Here is a 22,106-nt window from a genome sequence, read left to right as displayed (position 1 = left end):
GCTATTCATCAAGAGGGCATAAGCATTGTAAAAACATTTACGCACTGAGCAACACCAAAGGCCACATAGGTCCTGACACGGTGACGCAGGAGGCTTCAGTATCTAACATCCAGAGAGGCCGTTCAAACTGCAACAGCACAGGGACGTTAGAACAGACTATACCACCGGCCAACAGGGATTAACATGTCTTTTAAAATACTTTGTTAATAGATAGAACATACATGTCTCACTCCTGGCAAGACCTTGGAAACCTGCCTTGAAATACCAGGAGAGCCCCCAGAATCCCTGTCAAGCTTCCAGGCCCAGAGGAGAGCACAGGTGCATGCACCGCCTTGGTGCGCCATCTTGTGGCTGCGTTTAAAAATGCAACTTTGAGAAGTCTAGGATTAAGAGGCTTTATGAGGAAAGAACAGTTTACAAGGCATTTTCTCCTACTCTTTTCATCTCCCCATAATAGGCTGTTTCTCTGCGTGAGTTAAATGAGCCCTCTGGGGAGAGTCAGCACAGCTACCCTGGCTCAAGAGGCGGGATGCTTGCAAGGCGTGGCTCTGGAAGCTGGCTGCAGAGACAGGCTCTCCCGGTTTCCTGTGCATGAAGCCCATAGTTTGAGCATGGGCTGTGAGTTAGAGTTCTCCCATGCACAGTGGATATACAGGAGGAAGATGTGAGTCATGCAGTGAGATAGTCCCACTACATGTAATAAATTTATTAGCAGCCTCCTAGGAATTAAGTATCAAATTGCTACTATAAAATGTAATAATAGGCCATAAACGAAAAGAACAGGAATAGACTAAGAGAACTGTGATTTGATGCATGCACACCCTGGAGACAAAGTACAATTTAAATGAAAGCAAAACAGAAACCAAGGAAACATAGACAAAGAGACAGAGCCTGGAATCTGACTTCCAAAATGAGAAAACAACACCAACAATCAGAAGAAAAAATAGAAAAAAAATGTCTAGGCCTCCCATGAGGTCTAACTCTGCCCATCAGAAAAGAACACTGTTAGGAAGAAAAGGCACCAGCAAGGCGTGATTGCAGTGCTTCAGGAAATCAGAAGGGTCAGGAGAGAGCTCACTGGGGAGGACGGCTTGCTGCCAAGTCTGAGGACCTGAGTTCCATCCCTTGTGTAGGTGTTCGTGTGTGAGCATGTGCATGTGAATACAGGTACTCACAGAGGTAGAGGCTCTGAATCTCCTTGGGGTGAGAATTACAGGTAGTTGTGAGCCACTCAGCGTGGCTTCTGTAGACTGAAGAGCGTGGGCCTCTGAAAGGCAGTGCAGCTCTCTCTCCAGTTGTCAGGTGTTTTGTCACAGCAACAAGATAAGTAACATTAGACACGTTTTGTTACTGTGACACCTGAATCAACAGAGGAAGGATTTCTTTCCGCTTAGTATTTTCAGCCCATGCTGGCTGGCTACAAAGAGTCTGGCCTGTAGTGAGGTAGCACACCATGGGGTAACGGTGTGGTCAAATAGAGCTGCTTACTTGATGGCATCTAGGAACTGAAAGAAACAAGTACGGGGTCTGGAGAGGTGGCTCAGAGGTTCAGAGCACTGGCTGCTCTTCCAGAGGTCCTGAGTTCAATTCCCAGCAACCACATGGTGGCTCACAACCATCTATAATGTGATCTCATGCCCTCTTGGCACATATACATACAGGCAGAACACTGTATACATAATAAATAAATAAATCATTTTTTAAAAAGAAAAACAACTAGGGGCCAGGAACAAGATAGGTCCTTCAAAGCCGTTCCTCCAACAAAGTTATGGAGCTAGACCCCACTTCTTAACACACACACCCATGATGGCATCATGGATGGATTAGCCCGCTGAGGATGGCAGGAACTGCACACATCAGTCGCACTGCAATGACTGACTCACCAGTCAGAGACCAACACCTGAGCCTTTTGGAGGACATTTTATACCCAACATCCTGACCAGCTCAGTCCTCAAAGAGACCAGATACCTGCCTTTGCAGTGAGAAGCCTCATCCATATATTCCAGGTGGCTACAGACATAATGTAAGCATCTAGCTGGGCTGTGGCTTGAGAAAAATTGAACAGTGACACTGAAAAATAAAACGACCAAGGAAGCTTGTAACAGACTTCAAAGCTCTTTAATATTTCCAGGTCACTTAAAATTTGTGTTCTAGCAAAAGCAAAGAAGTGTAGGTTTCCACAGTGTGTGGTTTGCTCTCGTGGACTATAGCGACCTCTATCTATAGTATCTTCACCTTGTCCCTGTCCAGACCCTGACTATCCTATAAGACCAATTAAAATAGTTTCCCCTCTTCAATGCTGCTAGTCAGAACTAAGAGCAAGAAATCTCTGGCATGCCTGGTGGCAGTTCTACTTGGGGAACTGAGGCAGGAGGCTCATGGCTTCAAGACCAGCACAGGTGACTTAGTGAGATGCTTTTTCAAAACAAATTGTAGGAAAAGCCGGCTGAGGAAATGCACAGCTCGGTGGTTAGAGCGCTTACTTAGCATGCACAGAATCCTAGGCTCAATCCCTTGTACTGCAGAAAAAACAACACAAAGCCTACATATAGTAGACATTATATATACATGATAAATAAATTATACACGTGGATATTGTTATAGCTTAGGACACTAAGCTGGAAGTATTCTTTCCTTTCTTTAAATTCTTGAAGCAAATTTTATGTTCCTAAAGCATTTGTTTGTAGTTCATAAGTATGTATGATGTCACTAAGTATGTATGATGTCACTAAGTATGTATGATGTCACTAAGTATGTATGATGTCACTAAGTATGTATGATGTCACTAAGTATGTATGATGTCCTATCTACTAACCAGTCAGGATGTCATCAAAATGCTGTGAGATTTGCTTGTTTGAAAATGGTCAGCCTTAAGTACAGAACAAGGTCTTAAATCCCTATCTTAACTCTTGCTTCCGAAAGGATAAAATTTGTTATTGATATTCTGCTGTGTGTGGTTCAACTTATATTAGAGAAGCTGAAAGCGCTTTTAGGAGGGTAGACAGAGATGCTCCACGTGGAAGCAGGAAGGGCTAGCAGCGGGCAGCCGCGGTCACTAGGGACACCCTTTAGCTGTGTAGCTTAACAGTGGAGGAAGCACGAAAGTCATGTTCTTGCTGCTACCTAAGAAAAAGAGTGGCTTCGAAGTGTTTGTATTAAACTTATCATAGTAGATGTAATAACACATGTATTTCATTTTCACGTTAATTTAGGAATGGCTACCTGCAAAAAGCCTGGGAACCGAGAATGCAATCATCATTGTAAAAATAAACATACATGTGGACATGACTGCTGTGAGTGCTGTTAAGATTATTTAAAACTAGAAATGCCTTTGGGGAATGTGGGCTGGAGAGGTGGCTCAGGGGTTATGCACTGCTCGCTCTTGCAGAGGACCAGAGTTTAGTCCCCAGCACCCACGGTTAACAACAACTTCAGTTCCAGGGGTCATAACGCCCTCTTCTGGCCTTCAAGGATGCCTGCACTCATGTGAACACGTGCACACACGCATAACTAAAAGTAAAAAATGAGTTTTAAAAACATCTTTAGTCAATAATAATTATATGTTAATTTTCTGCATATAATATTTATATCATTCAACTTAAAACTACCCAAATAGTTTTCCTATGTGGTAGAGGAAAAAAAAACATGAAAAAAAGTAAACGTGAGATATGACACTTTGAAAACATTTAGGTTTCTTTTGTTTTGTTTAATCAAAAATCAGGTCTCCTCTGGATAAGCCTGCAGAGACCTAGGGGAGGGGAACAGGGTGAAGGAGGGGGGAGGGAACAGGAAGATTAGAGTGAGGAGATTACAGTCAGGTTGTAATGTAAATAAAGTATAATAAAAACAAAAATAAACAAGAATACTACAAAAAAATCTAAGATCCCACTGGCCACCTGGTCAAGTCTTGTCATACAGTACTTGGGAGGCTGAGGCAGGGGGATTGTGAAGTGAAGAAAGCAACAAGAAAAGAAAATATAATTTCTTTTAATAGGTAAGATTGGAGTTGCACAGAAGCCGGAAGTTAAGGAGTTGGCAATGTCTTCATATTTGTCTGACTTAAAAAGCAGAAATGCTGTTTCTTCCCTTCCTCCAGCTAAACGACTCAAGGTTAGTTTAACAGTGTTTGTCCTTGTTCTGCAGCTGATGGAGTGCAAAGGTCACCTGTCCTGTGCGTGACTTAGGGACGTAGGTATCCAGTGTTTTCAAAATTATTTATAATCCATCCGTAAATCTATTTTTGGAACGTGACTGTCTAGCTCTTCCCCCCTGAGTCTGGTGACTATTTAAGTCAGGGAACTAGAAGGAGAGTCTGAGCGTGGCTTCGCTCAGCATCAGTTGGAACTGGACAGTCTTGCCCTGTTTCGGCTTTGAGCTGGGTGGGAAGTTCTGAAGTTCATTTGGGTTCTTGCCCTTAAGTATGTAAATGAACAAGAGCTGTCCTTCCACGTGATGAAGAAGTGAGCGTCTCTTGCTTGGTAGGCTAGTCGCAAATAGACTTTCCTTAAGACCCAGTTCTCATACCCTGAAAAGCCTCTTGGTAGGGCTTTTATACAATGAAAGATTGTAGTGAGGCTAAATAAAGGGAACACTGGGAAATAGAGTCATGAGATTTAAAGTGATCACCGCATCTGAGAAATTATTTTTGTAGGCCAGGCATAATGGCACACGCCTTTAATCCCAGCACTCTGGCGGCAGAGGCCGGAGGATCTGAGTCTGAGGCCAGCCTGGTCTACAGAGCAAGTTCTAGGACAGCCAGGGCTAGAGAGAGACCCTGTCTCAAAATAATATTTTTTAAAAATGTGATAGTTTATGTTTTCCTTCCTTCCCTTCTTTTTTCTTTCCCTTTGTTCTTCATTCCTACTTTTCTTCCATATTCTTATTTCTTTCCATCTTTTTATAATTTAAAATTTTAATTTATTATAATTTATTCAGACTACATCCCGAATGTTATCCCCTCATTTGTATCCTCCCATTCCCATCCTCCCTCCCCTCCGTCTTCTGCCCTATTAGAATTAAGATATGTCTGTGTGCCAAAATATACTGACAAGTAAGACAGATTTAGTCTCAATCCTCATTGAATTTATAGTTGAGTAAAGAGTACAAATCTGCAAATAGTGGTGAAGATCGATGGACTAAATTTTAAAGGTCTGGAGGATTTGGTGGTGGCAGAGAGGTGGTGGGAGGTGTGGCAGCAGAGAGGTGGTGGGAGGTGTGGCAGCAGAGAGGGTGGTGGGAGGTGTGGCAGCAGAGGTGGTGGGAGGTGTGGCAGCAGAGAGGTGGTGGGAGGTGTGGCAGCAGAGAGGTGGTGGGAGGTGTGGCAGCAGGCAGTGGGCATAGCAGCTGGAGCAGAAGCTGAGGGCTCACATCTTGAACTGCAAATATGAAACGGAGAGAGCAAGGCTACACTGGCCACCAGCTGGGGACCAAGCCTTCAAGTGCATGAGCCTAAGGGGGCATTCTTATTTATATTCTGGGTTCCTTTTCCAATACCACAAAAAGCAAGATATCGACATAAAGCTGTCCTACAGGCAGTTAGCTATAACTGAAAACCAGAGGAGAAAGCGAGCTGAAAGAGAAATATAAACTTGAGAGTCACCCATAGAAAGATGATCGTGTAAGCCATGGAAGGCAAAAGATCTTTTTAGACCAAAAAGAGACGGATAAGTTAAAACAAACAAACAAAAAAACACCATGAAAACTGTCTATATTTAAGAAGGGCCTGAGAAGAATACTTGAGTTGAGAACTTGTCCAAGACTCCTTTAATTCATTGATTTTTGGGCTTTATTTACCAGCAGTAATTTTATTATTTGGTTTATTTGTGAAAGTGATAGTTGAACTTGGAATGACATTTTTTTTAATTAACAGATACAGATGAACAAATATCAAAATGTGGACCTTAAAGTATTTGGTTTTACTCCAAGGCCTTCCCTTTCCAGTGTATCAAGGTATAAGTGCAATGTTAATGTCTAAGGTAAAGTGCTAATTTAAATGCTGGTCCTCCAGAGAGCCACCAATCCAAGAGGGCTAGTCACTGACCACTCAATGAAAATCACAACACTGTCACAAGGGTTTGAGTATTTGCGTGGATCTCCTCTTTCCCTTATATTCTCCCTGGTTCTCAGCTTTCTAAGGGAAGGAAGTCCTGTGCTTTACACGGAGCCCATGCTGGCTACACAGTCTAACCTCCCCTCTTACAGCTGTGCATCCCGTGCTAACAATACCTTAGATGTGAAAGACACTTTATAATGTGAAACTTTGCTTGTGCAGTATATCTTTTGATCTTCATAACAACCTGGCTCATAAAATAATTTTATCTTACGCTATTTTATATCATTTATTCACTGGTTGGTGTTTTGAGACAGTATCTTGGTACGTAGCCCAGGCTGGCCTTGAATTCATCATCTAGTCCAGACTGCCTCACACTCATAACCCTGTTGTCTTAACTTCTCAGTGCTGAGATTGTAACGTGTGCCTCAATGTATGGTGCTTATGTAATTTTATTACTAAAACTTGACCTCATGTTCCCCGTTGATAAGCAGGAGACAGTTAATAAGAAGCACAGGTGGGAGACTATTTACTGGAGCATGAACAGCTTACCAGTGCTGCCTCACTGGAGAAAGTGATGCTCCTCCCTCCATCCCCCTCAGCTGTCAGCTCTGTCTGCTAGGAGCTGACCAGTCAGAAGCCCAGCTCACAGACCTGAAGAGAGCTCCACTCTGTTCCCTGCCTGGCAGTAGGTTTAAAGACTGTGTGATGATGCCGGGTGTCTACTGAGGCATGTAAAGATGACTCAACGTTGGTCTCTTCCATCAAACACTTGTCTTTACCCTTTGCTGCCCAAACTGATTACAGTTTACCACAGAATTACCAAGTAAATAAGCCATCTTTCTTATTTATATGAATAAGTAGTTTCTGAGGCCATTTATTAATCCTCCTTTTTATTATTTTCTTTATCTTCATAAAGGTCAGAATATTTAAGCACCTCTGGATTGCCAATATTGGAACAGTGGGATCAGCATGAAACCTATGGAAAAGTTCAGCCAGCACCATATGAATATCGTCGTGGCAAAGGTAAATTGCTATTGCTACTGACTTGCCAGGGAGTTTGATATTACGAAGGTTAACAAACCATTTAATTGAAAACCCAGCATCTAAAAGGATTACTAATATTAACTGGCCACAGCTTTCTCTTGGGTTATAGAACCAATTTCAAATTCTTAGGTTATTTCAAGTTGTCTTGCTCTGTGGCAAGGTGTTTGTTTGTTTGTTTTTCAAGACAGGGTTCCTCTGTGTAGCCTTGGCTGTCCTGGACTTGCTTTGTAGACCAGGCTGGCCTCAAACTCACAGCGATCTGCCTGTGCCCTGGCTGCTGGGGTTACAGGCCTGTCTATGTGCCAAAGATTTTTTTTAGGTATCTTCCCTACAAAGTGTTGACTATTTTATTTAAAGAACTATCTCTAAATGTGAGGAGGAACTGGAAAAACTAGACATTCTTCCATGAACAAAGTATTAAATGATGACTATCTTCAGGGATGTAAGTAATTGTAGGGCTCTAAAAGGAGTGCAGTTTGATACACTTGTGTGACACTGGGATATTGTTTAACTTCTTTTGGTCTTAGTCTAATCTTTAGAATGAAAGTATTCAGGCCCAGTGAGATGGCCTCATGGGCACTGGTGCATATTGCCAAGCCTGGTGACTTAGGTCCAGAGCCCACTTGGTGGGAGGAGAGGCTTCACTTCTGCGTGTGTCCTTTGACCTCCACACACACACCGTGGCACATGACACACACTTAGGCACAGGTAAATAGATAAGTATAAAGAAAATTAAAATGAAGTACCAAAATAATTCACCATTAGTGCCTCTCCCGTTCCTACAGTCTCTAGATAGCACGAGGATGTAAGCCAGTGTGAGAGGCACAGAGCCCTTCCAGTCCCTGAGCCTGTAGCAGAACACACACATTCCTCAGCGCTGCTCTGCAGCCTTGTGTTATTAGTGCTGTTGCCACGGCTCATGCTGCTAACATGGGAAATAGCCCTGCTCTGTGCGCTGTTGGCTCACGTGCCTGTTTGTAAATGTAAATGAAATGGCGAGATTTGGAGTTGCCTGAAAACAGTTTGCATTTGCCGTTGGCATCCTCTTGTTGCTCTGCTTCCTGTGGTCACAGTCTGAGACCCTAGGTAGCCGGATATGCAGCTCAGTGGTACAGTGCGTGTCTAGCAGCATCCGAGACTTGATCCCAGCATGTCAAAGTAAACAAACAGATGCATAACTAACTAGACGGATAATCCTGGACAGGAGCGTGTGCCACCCTCAGGAGACCACTAGGCCCAGTGTGAGAGCAGACACGTTTCTAATGCTACTGGGCAGTCAGCTAATTTACCCACTAATCATTACAAAACAGGAGTTTAACATTTTCAGCCTTTTACTTTTTGTGTTTGTTAAACCCACAGCCCTGGCTTGTTTCTTCCTTACGCTGCTGCGCTGCCTCTTCTCTTCCTGTACGAGCCACGCTTCCCTCTGACTGCTTCCTTGTACGCTCACAGTTCCCATGCCACTTCCTGTCGTTACCTAGACTCCAGCCTACAGTGAGGCCAAAGCCTTGACCTCAGTGATATCTGCGTTCTTGCTGTGCTGAATGAGCCACTCTGTCTTTCTCCCTCCCTCTCCCTCCCTGTCTCCCTTCATGTTAAGCCTTGTGTGACAGCGACCCTGGCAGGGCCTAGAGACAGCCTCTCCAGGTCTGCCGTTCTCTTAACCCTCAGGGTGTACTTACCCCTTCATCACAGTTCTCTTACCTGATGACTTTAGATTTTAGAGTGAATGACATAATGCTTATAAAGCTCATAAAGTAAAATCTAGTGTTATTAATGGTGGTAATTAAGTATGCCTACTATAATTTTCATATTTTAGTCTTTATTGTCAAAACATATGTTAAGTATTGATAATGTTCTAAGAAAAGCATAACAATTTTATTATCTGTGTTCCAGTTTCACAAAAAGAGAAAGAAAAAAGTATTAGAAATTATATGAGAAAGCATTTTTGAATCATAAAATTTAATTTGGAAGGGACCTTTGTGCAATTTCTCATTTTACAGTAAAGGAAGCCAAGATTCCAAGAGATTAAATGACTTGCCCAAAATCACATACCTAATTAATGGTCGAGCCAGAAATAGATTCCATATCTCCTGGTTCCCGGTCCAATGCCATTTCTAGAAAATGAAATGACTTCTAGTTATCAGTAGAAAATTGAGTGTTGAACTTACAGCACATGAGCTCCCCAGACCCCTGCTATCTCATCCCCTCAGTCAGCTGATGTGTCTCTCTGATTGTGCATCTATCATTAACCCTCAATTGGTCTCCAAAGAATTATTTTTTATTCAAAGCTTAATTTGAATTCTATTTCATCTTGCCTTCTCTGGAAATTTAAAAGGACAGCTATTCCTCTCCTCCATCCAGTATTGTCATTGTCTACTTTTTTGGTTTTGGTTTGTTCTTGAGACAAGGTCTCTCTGTGTAACGCTCCTGTCTGCTTGGAATTCACTGTGCCGTCCATCTGCCGTCCAGCCTGTTGTCCTTCCTCTGACACCCAGGTCGCTCTCTGCTTTCTGTTGGCTTTTTCCTCTTAGCACATAAACATGCTTAAGCCGTCGCCTTCTTCAGCCGCATCTAGTTTCCATCTAGCTACCCGTGAGCTCTGTGGTGACCTGAGATGCTACACAAAGGGGCCTACGCACACAGCGGTAAGTGCTGGTCTCCATATAAACCGGACATCCACGTAGGCAGCTGGCTTTAATCTTGGCTAAATCCAGGCACGCAACTGATCTCATCACATCTCTGGTGGCCTCTCAATCTTTTAGCTGTGTGTATTGATAATTGCTTCACTTGTTAAACAGGCTTCTTCACATAACAAGTCCTCCCAAATTTTCATCTTTTCAGTTTAACAAGCTCAATAGAAAAAGATAGTTTTCCCTTGTAGCTATACAGACCTGAATTCATTCTAAGTAGTCTATTTTGAGTAACGTGTTCATCTTGGATAGATCTCTATGGCTGTAGCCCCGGGGAAGGCAGGGCACCATGGGCAGTGGCCCCAGGGAAGGCAGGGGACCATGGGCAGTGGCCGTCAGGACAGAGGAAAGAAGGGTGCTTCTGCTGACAGGGAGCTCGGCATGCCAGAGAGACGGCGAGAGAGCCCTGTGCTCTCTATGTCTGTGTCGTGCTTTGGAAAATCCAGCTAAAAGGTGGTGAGAGGGCAGTTCACACGCGCTTCCTTCCAGAGTCCAGTTCTTCTTCACTGCTTTCAGGCTGCTCTTCCTTGGGTGCTTTAGTGGCTTAGCTGCTCAGTTCCATGGCGCTTCCTGCTCCTCTCTCTTTATTCTTTTTCCTGCAGAACTTGTATGCAATGCCTCCTAAGCCACATCTTAGACACCCAGCTAACTCCTGATGACGTCTCAGTCTGTCTTTTCTAAGTACAGATCCACTCCTATGGCCGCCGTCCTGCACGTAGCTGCCACAGGGTTAGCAGCACCCACATCTGCACTCTGCTCTTCTTGGTGCTGCGTTCCCTTCCTTCTCTCTCTCAGATCAGTGTGAGGGTCTTCTGAGCAGAAGAAGGATGATTCTAAAAACCCTGAGCGTTTGTACCGTGCAACACGCCCACATTTGTCATTTCAGCTCCTGTTGATATTGATACTTAGGCTCAGACACCACTTCCTCTCCTTATCTCATCAGCTTTGTTGCACTCCCTGCTTCACGCTCTCACTCCCCAGTCCATCAGTGTTCCCAGTGACCAACAGCACCTGACTGTGCAGCCTCCAGGGAGAACATCTTCAGTGCCTGGCTTTTGCTGATGAGAAGACAAAGGGTTTTTTGTTTTGTTTTGTTTTGTTTCAAGAAAAAGTTTCTTTTTGTAGTTCTGGCTGTCCTGGATCACTCTGTAGACCAGGCTGTCCTTGAACTCACAGATTCACCTGCCTCTGCCTCCTGAGTGCCAGGATTGCAGGTGTGTGTCACCGTGCCTGGCTAAGAGAAAGATCTTAAGGTGACGGATTTGGCGTGGTCTGACACGTGTCTGCTGTGCAGCTCCAGTGGGTCGTCTTTCTCGTGCCCTGTGCTCCAGAGCTCCTGAAGGCCCCTGGCTGCTGTGGCCACTCCCTGCTCCTTCATAGAGCAACTGGCTGCCCCACGGCCACAGCTCTAGCAAGCTGGGAGCGCTGCGACTGCTGTTTACACGTTTTCCATCTTAGAGGAGTCTCTTCTACCCTAGCTGTCCTTTTCACTGTATTTCCATGGCATTTAACACTATTCTGTTTTCAGTCCTACTGTATAAATGTAAACTGTAGCTGGAGGCACAAGGGACACATGCAGTAGGAAGAGGGTGGCCTATTCAGGTGAAGAGGACTGAGCGGCATACTGCTTCAGGCTCACACTGCCTTACAAGAAGTTCTTGTTAAATTTTTCAGAAATCTTTCAAATACTGCTAAAAAGCTAATAAATTTTATGCTAAACATTTTATGATAATTTAAAATAAATTCCAGTCAAATAAACTATGTTAAAAACAAAGATGATAATGCTGAAAAACAAAAACTTCCTAAACTACTGTATGTTTTCAGTATAGGAAAATATTGTAGAGTGGGATGCTACAAAGTTATTAACAGTGAGACCTAAAATTCATTAAAATTATGGGGCTGACCAGGCGTGGCAGTCCACGCCTTTAATCGCAGCACTTGGGAGGCAAAGGCAGGCGGGTCTCTGAGTTCGAGGCCAGCTTGGTCTACAACGCAAGTTCAGGAAAATCAAGGCTACACAGAGAGACCTTGTCTTGAAAAAAAAAAAAAAAAAAAAAAAAAAAAATGAGGCTGGCAAGATGGTTTAGTGGTTGAAGAAGCTTGTGGCAAGTCTAGAGACCTAAGTTCAGTCCTTAGGATACACATGGAAGTAGGAGAAAACTGACTCCACAGAGTTGTGCTCTGCCTTCCACCAGTGCTTTGGGGTATATGCACCCTCATGCACAACACGCACATTCAATGATAAGGATGATAAAAATTAAATTTATTGAGCCTATTAGGACATGTGACCCAGTAAATAGAATTGTCTGAACAAGATACCCGTCAGTGCTCAACACTCAATGTGCACTGTTGAAAATTGCTGCTCAAATATATCCGCACACCAGAGGAAGGATGTCTGTCACAGCTCAGAACAATGTTTATGCTTCAGCAACCTACACGCTTGTGCACACATCACAGATTTTCCTGGATGGGACTATTGTACAACGTCAAATGGAAAGACCCCTGAAACAGTGACGCTCAGCAGGCATGCTAATGCTCCTGGAAACCGCAGTGCTGCAGATGAAAGCAAGTCTTCAGGAGTTCTGAATGTGAACTTTGAGCTGGGAGATGAAGTTTGGGATGACTTTGATGATGAAAGCTTAATAGACGTGATGAGCTTTTCAGCTGATGCAGAGCAGACAGCTGTACCAGGTAAAACTGTATGTTTGCATAAAGCAATTTCATTAGAAATTCTTTGAACATTTATTTTGGTCCCTGAGACCTTTATTTTTTACTTTTTCATATGTGTTTATTTAAGTAAGATTATAAGTTTTCACAAAGCTAAAAAAAAAAAAAAAAAAAAAAAGAAGTGCCTCCTCCATAAAGAACATCTTTCCCTCTGAGGGCAAAAGCCAAGGTTGTTTCCTGGTGATGATATGAGAAATAAGGTGATTTTTTCCTATCCCATTTCCATCTCTCTTTTAAAATTTGTTTTTTAATTATTTTAACCTTACAATATGAGTGTTTTGCCTATATGCTGTGTAACACATGCATGCATAGAGGCCAGAAGAGGGCGTGTGATCCTCTGGAATGGCTGCCTGTGGGTTCTTGGAATCAAACCAGGGTCCTCTGGAGGAGCAGCAAGTGCTCTCAGTCATTAGGCCATCTCTGTAGCCCTCCTATCTCTTGTTAAAGGTCTTGTTTAAACGCAGACTGCTTGTTAAATTGTTCCTCATTAAACAGACTGTCCTGGTCTCCATCCTGAGTCACTAGGCTCCACTCTGTGAAGGACACACACACCATGTTCTTAAAAATAAGCATCTGAAGCCAGATGTGGTGTCACACGCCTTTAATCCCAGCACTGGGGAGGCAGAGGCAGGCGGATCGCTGTGAGTTCGAGGCCAACCTGGTCTACAAAGCGAGTCCAGGACAGCCAAGGCTACACAGAGAAACTCTGTCTTGAAAACAAAACAAAACAAAACAAAAAAAGTAAAATGAATTGGTCACGGGAAGCAACCAAGTAAGCAGTGTTCCCCATGGTCTGTGCTTCCCAGCCCCAGGTCCCTGCCCTGGCTGCCCTTCACAGTGCTAAGCTGTAAGTTGAAATACACCCTTTCCTCCCAAGTTACTCTTGGTTATGGTGTTTTATCACAGCAATCAAAACAAATTAGGACATCCATTCCTTTAACTTTTTAAATTTTATGTTTTTGTTATGGCTTTACCAACTGGCCAGTGAAGTCATGCCCAGCCTTTCTGTGAGCATTTGGGAAGCTGATCACAGTCCCCTCTCTCTTACAGAAAGCCCTTTGTCCACCGACCACCTCCTTGCCTTCCACTTCCTACCCAGCCCTGCTTAGAGACGCCTCATAGAACCCATACACCGCTTCCATTAGCTGCCACCAGCCCTTCACCTCAGATGTTCTCTCTTCTCGTAGGACTTGGAGACACTTGTGGTTCAAGTCGCAGCAGAAGTAAGCTGCCCTTCCAAAAGTCAAGCAGCAAATTCCACAGAGAAATCTCAAACAGGCAAGCTTCAGAACTTCAGTCTACAATTCCTGGGACCTTTTATCCTCTTGGACTGTAGTTGGAGATTTGCTCAGGGCACTAGATGTCAGAGAATTGTTACTGTGTTGGCCACCTTAGACTTGTTGACATTAGACAGCTCTTTCAGGAGGGGCTGCTGTCAAACCATGCCAGAGGCACCCAGCTGTGCTTATTAAGGGTCTGTGTTCTATCCCCACACCAGCCCTACAGAGTCATGGTGTCTGGGGTGGAAGCCAGGAACTTCAGGTTTTCCAAACAAGTAGAAAGAGGAGAATAGGCATTCTAAGTTAAATGTCTTTTTTTTTTTTTTTTAAACAAAAGGACATAAGGCTTTAAACAGCTGGCCATCGAAGTAAGGATGAAATTGCTGAATCTGAGTGTAAGGGCCTTAAATGCCATAATGAGTACTACATCTAGTAGGGCAAGATTCACAAATTCAACAGCCTCCAGAATTTAGGGAGCAAAGGCTGAGTATGAACTATGTCAGCAGGGGGAAACCACTGCTCAGCCCAGTAGCTACTGCTGCCTATGAAATACAAGTTCAGTGGTGGCAGATATTGTGACTTAGGAGTGTGGTATTTCATAATTTTTAAATTTTGACATCTAGTTCAAAGAAATTAATATACTTGGCCTCCATCAAAGAACAGCAACAGCCCTCTCTGTAGAGCACAATTAGCTTAGGGGTCTGCAGTGGTTCACCTCCACAAAGACGGTGCAGACATTCAATCTAATCATAAGAGAACTACTGCAGCAATAATAGAGTGACTCATAAGGCACATGAGAGGTCTTGTGACCAGTAAGACAGACAGAACAGGGGCTGGAGGGACGGCTCAGCGATTAAGAGCACTGACTACTTTTCCAAAGGACCCAGGTTCAATTCCCAGCATCCACATGGCAGCTCACAACTGTCTGTAACTCCAAGATCGGACACCCTCACACAGACATCCATGCAGGCAAAACACCAATGCACATACAATAAAATTTAAAAGGAAAGGCAGAACAAGGTAAGCACTAATGTGGGCAGAGGTGATGGGGAAAAGGTTAGAGTTGGATTTTTCACCTGTCTCAGAGATGTGCCTGTGAGATGGCTGACTGCGTAAAGGCCACCAAGCCAGATGACCTGAGTGTGGCCTTGAGACTCCACACATTGGAAGGAGGGAGAAAACTTCCACAATTTGTCCTTCAACCTACATTCATGCACACACATGCTCACATACACCCACCCACCCACACACACACACACAGACACACACACACACACAATCTCAGAGATCATCTTTTCAATTTGATAATGAAGTCTGACAGTAGAGGAAGAGAGAGAATTCATAACAGCTAGATATATGGAGATTTTTTTTCCTTAAGATATTTAATCAAGGCATTGTGATTTTTCAGTTCTTCATATCTTTACTCTTCCTTCATATCAACTAACACGTATTGCTGCAGAGAACAAGTGTAGTGTTTCAGAGGCAGTGTCCCTCTGCCCTGCACTGCTGTTTTGTGGTATATGGAGAGTACAGGAACCAAAGATTTGGAAAAGAAAAAAATTATCCTAGAAATATTCCATTTCAAACAGATTTTACCGAAGTGGACTTGATTAGAAGTCAAAACGGGGGAAGAATTTTGGCCAAAAGACAAGAAATGCTGACAGCCCTTTCCTTGGTGGTCAGGGTTTTACATAGGTAATCACTTATCAGTGTGAGCATCAGTAGGGCAGAACCACAGATCCCACAGAACTGCAGACACAGGCAGATTGTTCACGTGTGGCTCCATTGTCCTGCCGTCAGGCCTTAGACCACTGTTCTCATCACTAGCAAGTCCCTTACACAGACCTGTCAGGGCAGCTCCACTGAGCGGGGGCTCATCCACCCCAAGATGCTTTGGGCTATGATCGCCTAGGCCATTAACAGATTTTTTTTTTTTTTTTTTTGCGAGACAGGGTTTCTCTGTGTAGCCTTGGCTGTCCTGGACTCCCTTTGTAGACCAGGCTGGCCTTGAATTCACAGCAATCCGCCTGCCTCAGCCTCCCGAGTGCTGGGATTAAAGGCATGTGTGGCCACACCTGGCTCCCACAGCTTTTATCCCTTTTCATTTATTGATTCTAAGTCTGAGTCAAGTAGAATAAACAGATGTACGCAGCAAAAGGAAACAAAGCTGTAGGTAGGACAAGAAAAAAAGTTTTCTGCACCATGAGTTTTAAAAACTATAAATAATTAGAATAGTTTAGAAGTTAAATGTTTTTTAAAATGTCTGCTCACAAGAAGCCCATGAAAAACCCTGTCAGCAGTTGGTCCATGGAGGCAGCCACGGCATGCAGGGAGCTGCCTGTGCTCTACTGCCCCCTGCACTGTCTTTCCTAATCAAAACTTAGAAGATCTGGTCGGTGTACCTGACTTTCCTGCTCTATCACTGCTCAGTCCTCTTTACACAGCTATCAATTTCCGCCTTTAAATGGCATCTCAATTGTCATTCACTCAGAAAGGATTGATGGCCATCTTTAAAAACAGGCATAAGTCTCCGCACTGTTATTTTCCATGACATTACTCAGAGCATTTTCTCACAAGCTTCAGCCCCAAGTGCCTTCAAGGCAAGCACTTTATCAGCCAGGTGGCCTGTCCCTGTGTTAGATGATAGCTCACTGATGGCTTGTTGGCCACTTTATATCAAGCTCCTAGCACAGCATATGGCACATAGTAGCAAATAATAACTGTGTTCTAATGTATGAATTTAATAAAAAGTTATGAAGACGTGTATGTAGTTGTGTAAAGGAAGGTGGTAACTGTGAATCCAGAATACACACAGGCTAACGGTTAAGCAGTGAGAGTTTAGAAAAGATCTACAGATTTGTGGGTTATAGGAAATCTTAAAGAAAATTGTTGAATGATTATTTCTTAAGTAAGACTCTAGGCCAGGTGGTAGTGGCGCACGCCTTTAATCCCAGCACTCAGGAGGTAGAGGCAGGCGGATCTCTGTGAGTTCAAGGCCAACCTGATCCACAAAGTGAGTCCAGGACAGCCAAGGCTACACAGTGAAACCTTGTCTCAGAAAAAAAAAAAAAAAAAAAAAGACTCTAATCTGGAATATGTGAATTGGGTTTGTTCTTAAGGAAAGAAAATAGCCAGATGTGGTCTCAGCACTTGGGAGGCAGAGGCAGGGAGATCTCTGAGTTGAGGCCACCCTGACCTGTATATACAGTGACTTCCAAGGCAGCCAGTTACATAGTGACCTATCTCAAATCTTCCATATTCTTCTATGAGTGCAGTAAGCAATATCAACTTTTGTAATAAATATAATATTCTTAACAGAACAATTATTAATGTAGATGTTTGTCTTTCTTGTTTGTCATATTTCATAAATAATTGATTTAATTTTTAGTTTTGTTTCATCACACAAGAAGCAAGATGTTTATATATCAGACTGTGCCATGTCCAAGTGTGAGCCATCCTCTGTGGTAGAATTACCTCAACAAGCTGCAAATGCAAGTCTTGTAAGCCATGTACTTTTTGTTTTTATTTTAAATTTTGCTTGAATACTTAACTCGCAGTGATTGCTGGTTTTGTTTTGTTTTGTTTCGTTTTTACATTAAATATAGGTCAGTTTACAAGAGCGAAGACAGCTGTCTCTCTCTCCCGTGATTGAGAGGGTGTGTTTTACTGGTGCTAAGAAAACACCACAGTCTCCCAAGTTTAAGGAAGTTGATATTTTTATTGGAAACAGTGGCTCTAAAAAGGACATTGATCTTAGGTAAGAACTCTTTAAATACATTTCAAGACTTAACTAACAAAAAATTTTACAAGAAAATTCAGCATAATTTTTGGTTCATTTGAAAGATTTATTTTTAATTGTGTCTTTGTGGGTGTATGTATCTATGTATGTCTGTGTGTCTCTGTATCTGTGTGTGTGTGTCTGTCTGTCTGTCTCTGTGTGTATCTCTCTGTGTGTGTCTGCCTGTCTGTGTGTGTGTGTGTGTGTGTGTCTATCTGTCTGTCTGTTCTCTATGTGTGTAGGCATCCTATCTAGAGTACATGGACTGGAATGGAGGTAGGGAAGTACAAATATTAAAGAACCCCAAATATAGTAGGTGTGAAAAAATTCAAAGCCTACATAGGTATTTGCATGTGAGTGCAGGAGTCAGGACCTTCTGGAGCTGGGCTTACAGGCAGTTGTGAACCGTCTACTGTGGCGCTGGCACTGCACTCAGGTCTTCTGGAAGAGCAGTACATGCGCATAAGCACTGAGCTATTCCTCCAGAGCCTCCTTTGTTCGTTTTAAAGATCAGGAACAAAACCTTTTATTTACTAAAAGCACAGAAATTTTAGATCTCCTGAGAACCAAGGATCGTTAAAGCCAATAACTTTAGGCATACTAATTTTACACTTACATTTATTGCTATTAATTATGAAACATTGTGTTGATAAAGGTGCTTTTACTGATTTGAGTGCAGCATGTTGTATTGACAGTATAAACTGTAATGTCTCTGGAGAAATACAAGTGAAATCAGCTAACTGTTAGAAGTTCATGTTGTGGTCTAGCCCGTCGGCTGATTCACACTGCAGCAGGCTCAGTGTCACAGTCATGATAAACTAACTAGCCCCTTCCCTGCTGGCCGTTCTTTTTTTTTTTTTTTTTTTTTTTCCTTTCTTTCTTTAAAAAATTTTTTTATTAATTTATTCATATTACATCTAAATTGTTAGCCCATCCCCTCTTTCCTCCCATTCCTCCCTCCCTCCCTCCCGCTTCCCCCCTTCTCCTCTCTCCTATGTCTGTGATTGAGGGAGACCTCCTCCCCCTATATATGCTCTTAGAATATCGAGTCTCTTCTTGGTAACTTGCTATCCTTCCTCTGAGTGCCGCCAGGCCTCCCCGTCCAGGGGACGTGGTCAGAAAAGGGGCACCAGAGTTCGTGTGAGAGCCAGATCTCACTCTCCACTCAGCGGTGGCCCTTCTTAAGAGGAACCTCTGCAGCAGTTTCTCTCTCCTTAGAGAGTCCCAGCTTAGACACTTGCTCATGCTTTATTAAACAGCATTACATCCAAGTATATTTAGAGAAATAATTCAGAGATTTGTTCCTCACCCTTTACAGGTTACAGTCTATTGTTTTTACCCACAGACAGATTACTATACTCAGTGTGTTTGCTATATTAACCTCACAGCAAAGCTCAAGTTTAACTGTACTGTAATGTTACATTATTTACTCTGTATTTGAAAATAAGCTGGTTTACAAAAAATTAATTCCTGTTTGCTTTTTCCCTCCAGTAAGTATTATCCTGATGATGCAGCTGAAGAAATGAAGGCCCTTCTAGGAATATTTAATGGCATTTTCTAAATATATATATGTATAACATATACATATATATTGTTAATAGGCAAAGTATAAATATGTATAGTAACTAAAATATTTTATTTTTGAAGATAATAATTGTTCAGAATTTTTCCCTTAAATTTGATTCATTTCTCAACTTTCTTATAACAAAATATATGGGCTGATAAATTCTTATTTCTATTGTAATGTCTAGAGGAATGGTTTAGTTTCAGTAAACTGTTAGTTAAATTATCATTATAAATAGGTTGCTATTAAACCAATTTTAATAGAAACTAATATTTCATTTTTATATTTTGTGTTGTTTTTCAAGACAGGGTTTCTCTGTGTAGCCTTGTCTGTCCTGGACTCACTTTGTAGACCAGGCTGGCCTCAAACTCACAGCGATCCGCCTGCCTCTGCCTCCTGAGTGCTGAGATTAAAGGTGTGCGCCACCACGCCCGGGTAGGTTCATTTCTAATTTACTGTATATTAATAGGCAAAGTTGGTCTCTAAGATAAAAATGTAGAGAAGAAAAGAACTTGCAGGTGAAATGATCATATGTGTTTGCTAGTGAACATTATTAGGAATATGCACTGCACTTCCATCAAAAGCTTAGAACAGAACTAAAACGTCTGTGTCCTACAAGGACAGCCTGCATGTGTCCCTGTGTCTCCGCTCATCACAGCACAGCCTTTACAGGTTCTTCAGGTCCAGTAAGTGAGAACTTGACTCTAAAATCTGCTTATCTTTGACTTTGGCACCAAAGAAGTAACAGTTTAGCTCAGTGTGGTCTGTCAAGAAGTGAAAAGTCCAGTGTCTGGTCCTGCAGAGGAGGAGACTGCCGTTCTGCTCTTGCAGAGCCTGCATGCTTGACGAGACAATGAGAAGTGTTAACTGTAGTAAGTGCAGGCATGCCTCACACCACAGTGAGTCCACAGTGAAGCAAGCTTTGCTAACTTTTTGATTTCTTGGTGAATATAAAAGTTACGTTTGTGTTATGCTGTAGCCTCTTACCTACACAGTAGCATCAGTATCTTTAAAAAGAAACATGCCCATCTTAATTTAAACATTGTCTGTGCTAAGAAATGCTGACAGTCATGTGAACTGTTGGAAAATAGCTGCTGCTATGGGTCTGGGAGACTGCCAGGTTGTAAGCCATGCAGCACCTGCAAAGGACAACAAAGTAAATAACGCAAAGCATACAGAGCTCACTGCAGCAGTGCACTGAGTCACTGGGAGGGCCTGACTGCAGCAGTGCACCGAGTCACTGGGAGGGCCTGACTGCAGCAGTGCATAAATCACTGGGAGGGCCTCACTGCAGCAGTGCACCAGTCACTGGGAGGGCCTGACTGCAGCAGTGCATAAGTCACTGGGAGGGCCTGACTGCAGCAGTGCACAAGTCACTGGGAGGGCCTCACTGCAGCAGTGCACAAGTCACTGGGAGGGCCTCACTGCAGCAGCACACCGAGTCACTGGGAGGGCCTCACTGCAGCAGCGCACTGAGTCACTGGGAGGGCCTGACTGCAGCAGTGCATAAGTCACTGGGAGGGCCTGACTGCAGCAGTGCACAAGTCACTGGGAGGGCCTCACTGCAGCAGTGCACAAGTCACTGGGAGGGCCTGACTGCAGCAGTGCACTGAGTCACTGGGAGGGCCTGACTGCAGCAGTGCACAAGTCACTGGGAGGGCCTGACTGCAGCAGTGCACTGAGTCATTGGGAGGGCCTGACTGCAGCAGTGCACTGAGTCACTGGGAGGGCCTGACTGCAGCAGCACACCGAGTCACTGGGAGGGCCTGACTGCAGCAGTGCACGAGTCACTGGGAGGGCCTGACTGCAGCAGTGCACAAGTCACTGGGAGGGCCTCACTGCAGCAGCGCACTGAGTCAGACAGCTTGTCCATAGAGAACTGCTTGCTCTGTGCCAGACTCTGAGTTTCTCACTTAGTCTGAAGAGTTCCAAAGTGATTTACTTTTTCAACAAATTCCGAAAATACACTGTGCTCTAGATCCAGGGACCACACTGCAATCAAAGTTTAAAAACCAGGGCATATGGTCTTGGCTACAGAGTTAAGGTGGCCTTCAGAGAGAAGTTAAAACTTGACCCTTAAACAATGAATAAGCCTTTGTTGAGGGATGTAAGAAATGACATTCTAGACAGAGGCCACATCTGAGCAGAGATCCAAGGAGGAAAGTATGGATTTGTGAACTAACAGACATTTTTAACATAGGCAAATGCTGTGTGGGTTTACAAGGTAACTTAATGCCAAACTGTGAAGGTCTTGAAATGAAAGTCAAGCTTTAGTCAGCAGACTAGTGTTTCTCAAATTTGCATTATCATAAAATATGAATAGTATATTAAATATCCAAGTCCCTGGCCCTTACCTCAGATCTAGTGAGTGCCCCCAGTGGAGAAATCACGAAATCCTGTAGGTTAAATCAGCACTGCAATGATTCTCATAATCAGGTCAATTTGAGAAGTCCCACACATTAAATTCTCATCTTAAGAAATACATACAGAGTCAAGTTCACAATGCTATAGCTATTCATCATGTGTGCACCTGTTTGTATGTTCAGTGTATGCAACTTCAACAGGAAACAGCCACATATACTGACCTCTCATAGGAGATCAACTACTGCTGTTCTTTCTGTAAAATGAATAATCATCTTGAAATACTCCTATTTACAAATTAGGTTTGTTTATTTATTGAATGAACATATGGTGGAGCTTTTCATAAACTCTCTTTTCTGGGCTGGAGGCAGCTCAGTGGTTAGTAGCCCTGGCTGCTCTTCCAGAGGACCCAGGTTTGGCTACCAGCACTCACACAGCAGCTCACAGCTGCCTCCAACTCTTGTTCCAGGGACTCTGACACCATCTTCTGCCTCCACAGGCGTTGTGCACATGTGCTGCACACATACACATTGCAGAGGAAACACCCACACCCATATTTATAAAACATAATTCACTAATTAATGTAAAAAATCTCTTTTGAGGGTTG

General features: G+C 43.2%; 1 protein-coding gene across 3 annotated transcripts in view; it reads left to right on the top strand.

The window, feature by feature from the left end:
• Hfm1 (helicase for meiosis 1) overlaps positions 1-19,135 on the top strand; it is an 80,910-nt gene extending 61,775 nt beyond the window's left edge. For 2 of the 3 annotated variants that reach the window (XM_051170520.1, XM_051170518.1), the window contains exons 30-38: positions 3,213-3,293; positions 3,995-4,110; positions 5,870-5,949; positions 6,969-7,075; positions 12,247-12,480; positions 13,704-13,794; positions 17,185-17,296; positions 17,402-17,553; positions 19,066-19,135. In XM_051170520.1, the coding sequence (XP_051026477.1) occupies positions 3,213-3,293; positions 3,995-4,110; positions 5,870-5,949; positions 6,969-7,075; positions 12,247-12,480; positions 13,704-13,794; positions 17,185-17,296; positions 17,402-17,553; positions 19,066-19,135 (1,043 nt within the window). The remainder of the gene's footprint in view (positions 1-3,212; positions 3,294-3,994; positions 4,111-5,869; positions 5,950-6,968; positions 7,076-12,246; positions 12,481-13,703; positions 13,795-17,184; positions 17,297-17,401; positions 17,554-19,065) is intronic. The other variant, XM_051170521.1, reaches the window with a different exon arrangement.
• Positions 19,136-22,106: the final 2,971 nt, after the last annotated feature.

Source organism: Acomys russatus, chromosome 28 (assembly GCF_903995435.1).
Source record: "Acomys russatus chromosome 28, mAcoRus1.1, whole genome shotgun sequence".
Classification (NCBI taxonomy): domain Eukaryota; kingdom Metazoa; phylum Chordata; class Mammalia; order Rodentia; family Muridae; genus Acomys; species Acomys russatus.
Note: the sequence above shows the minus strand (reverse complement) of the source record. Positions and strands in the feature narration are given on the sequence as shown.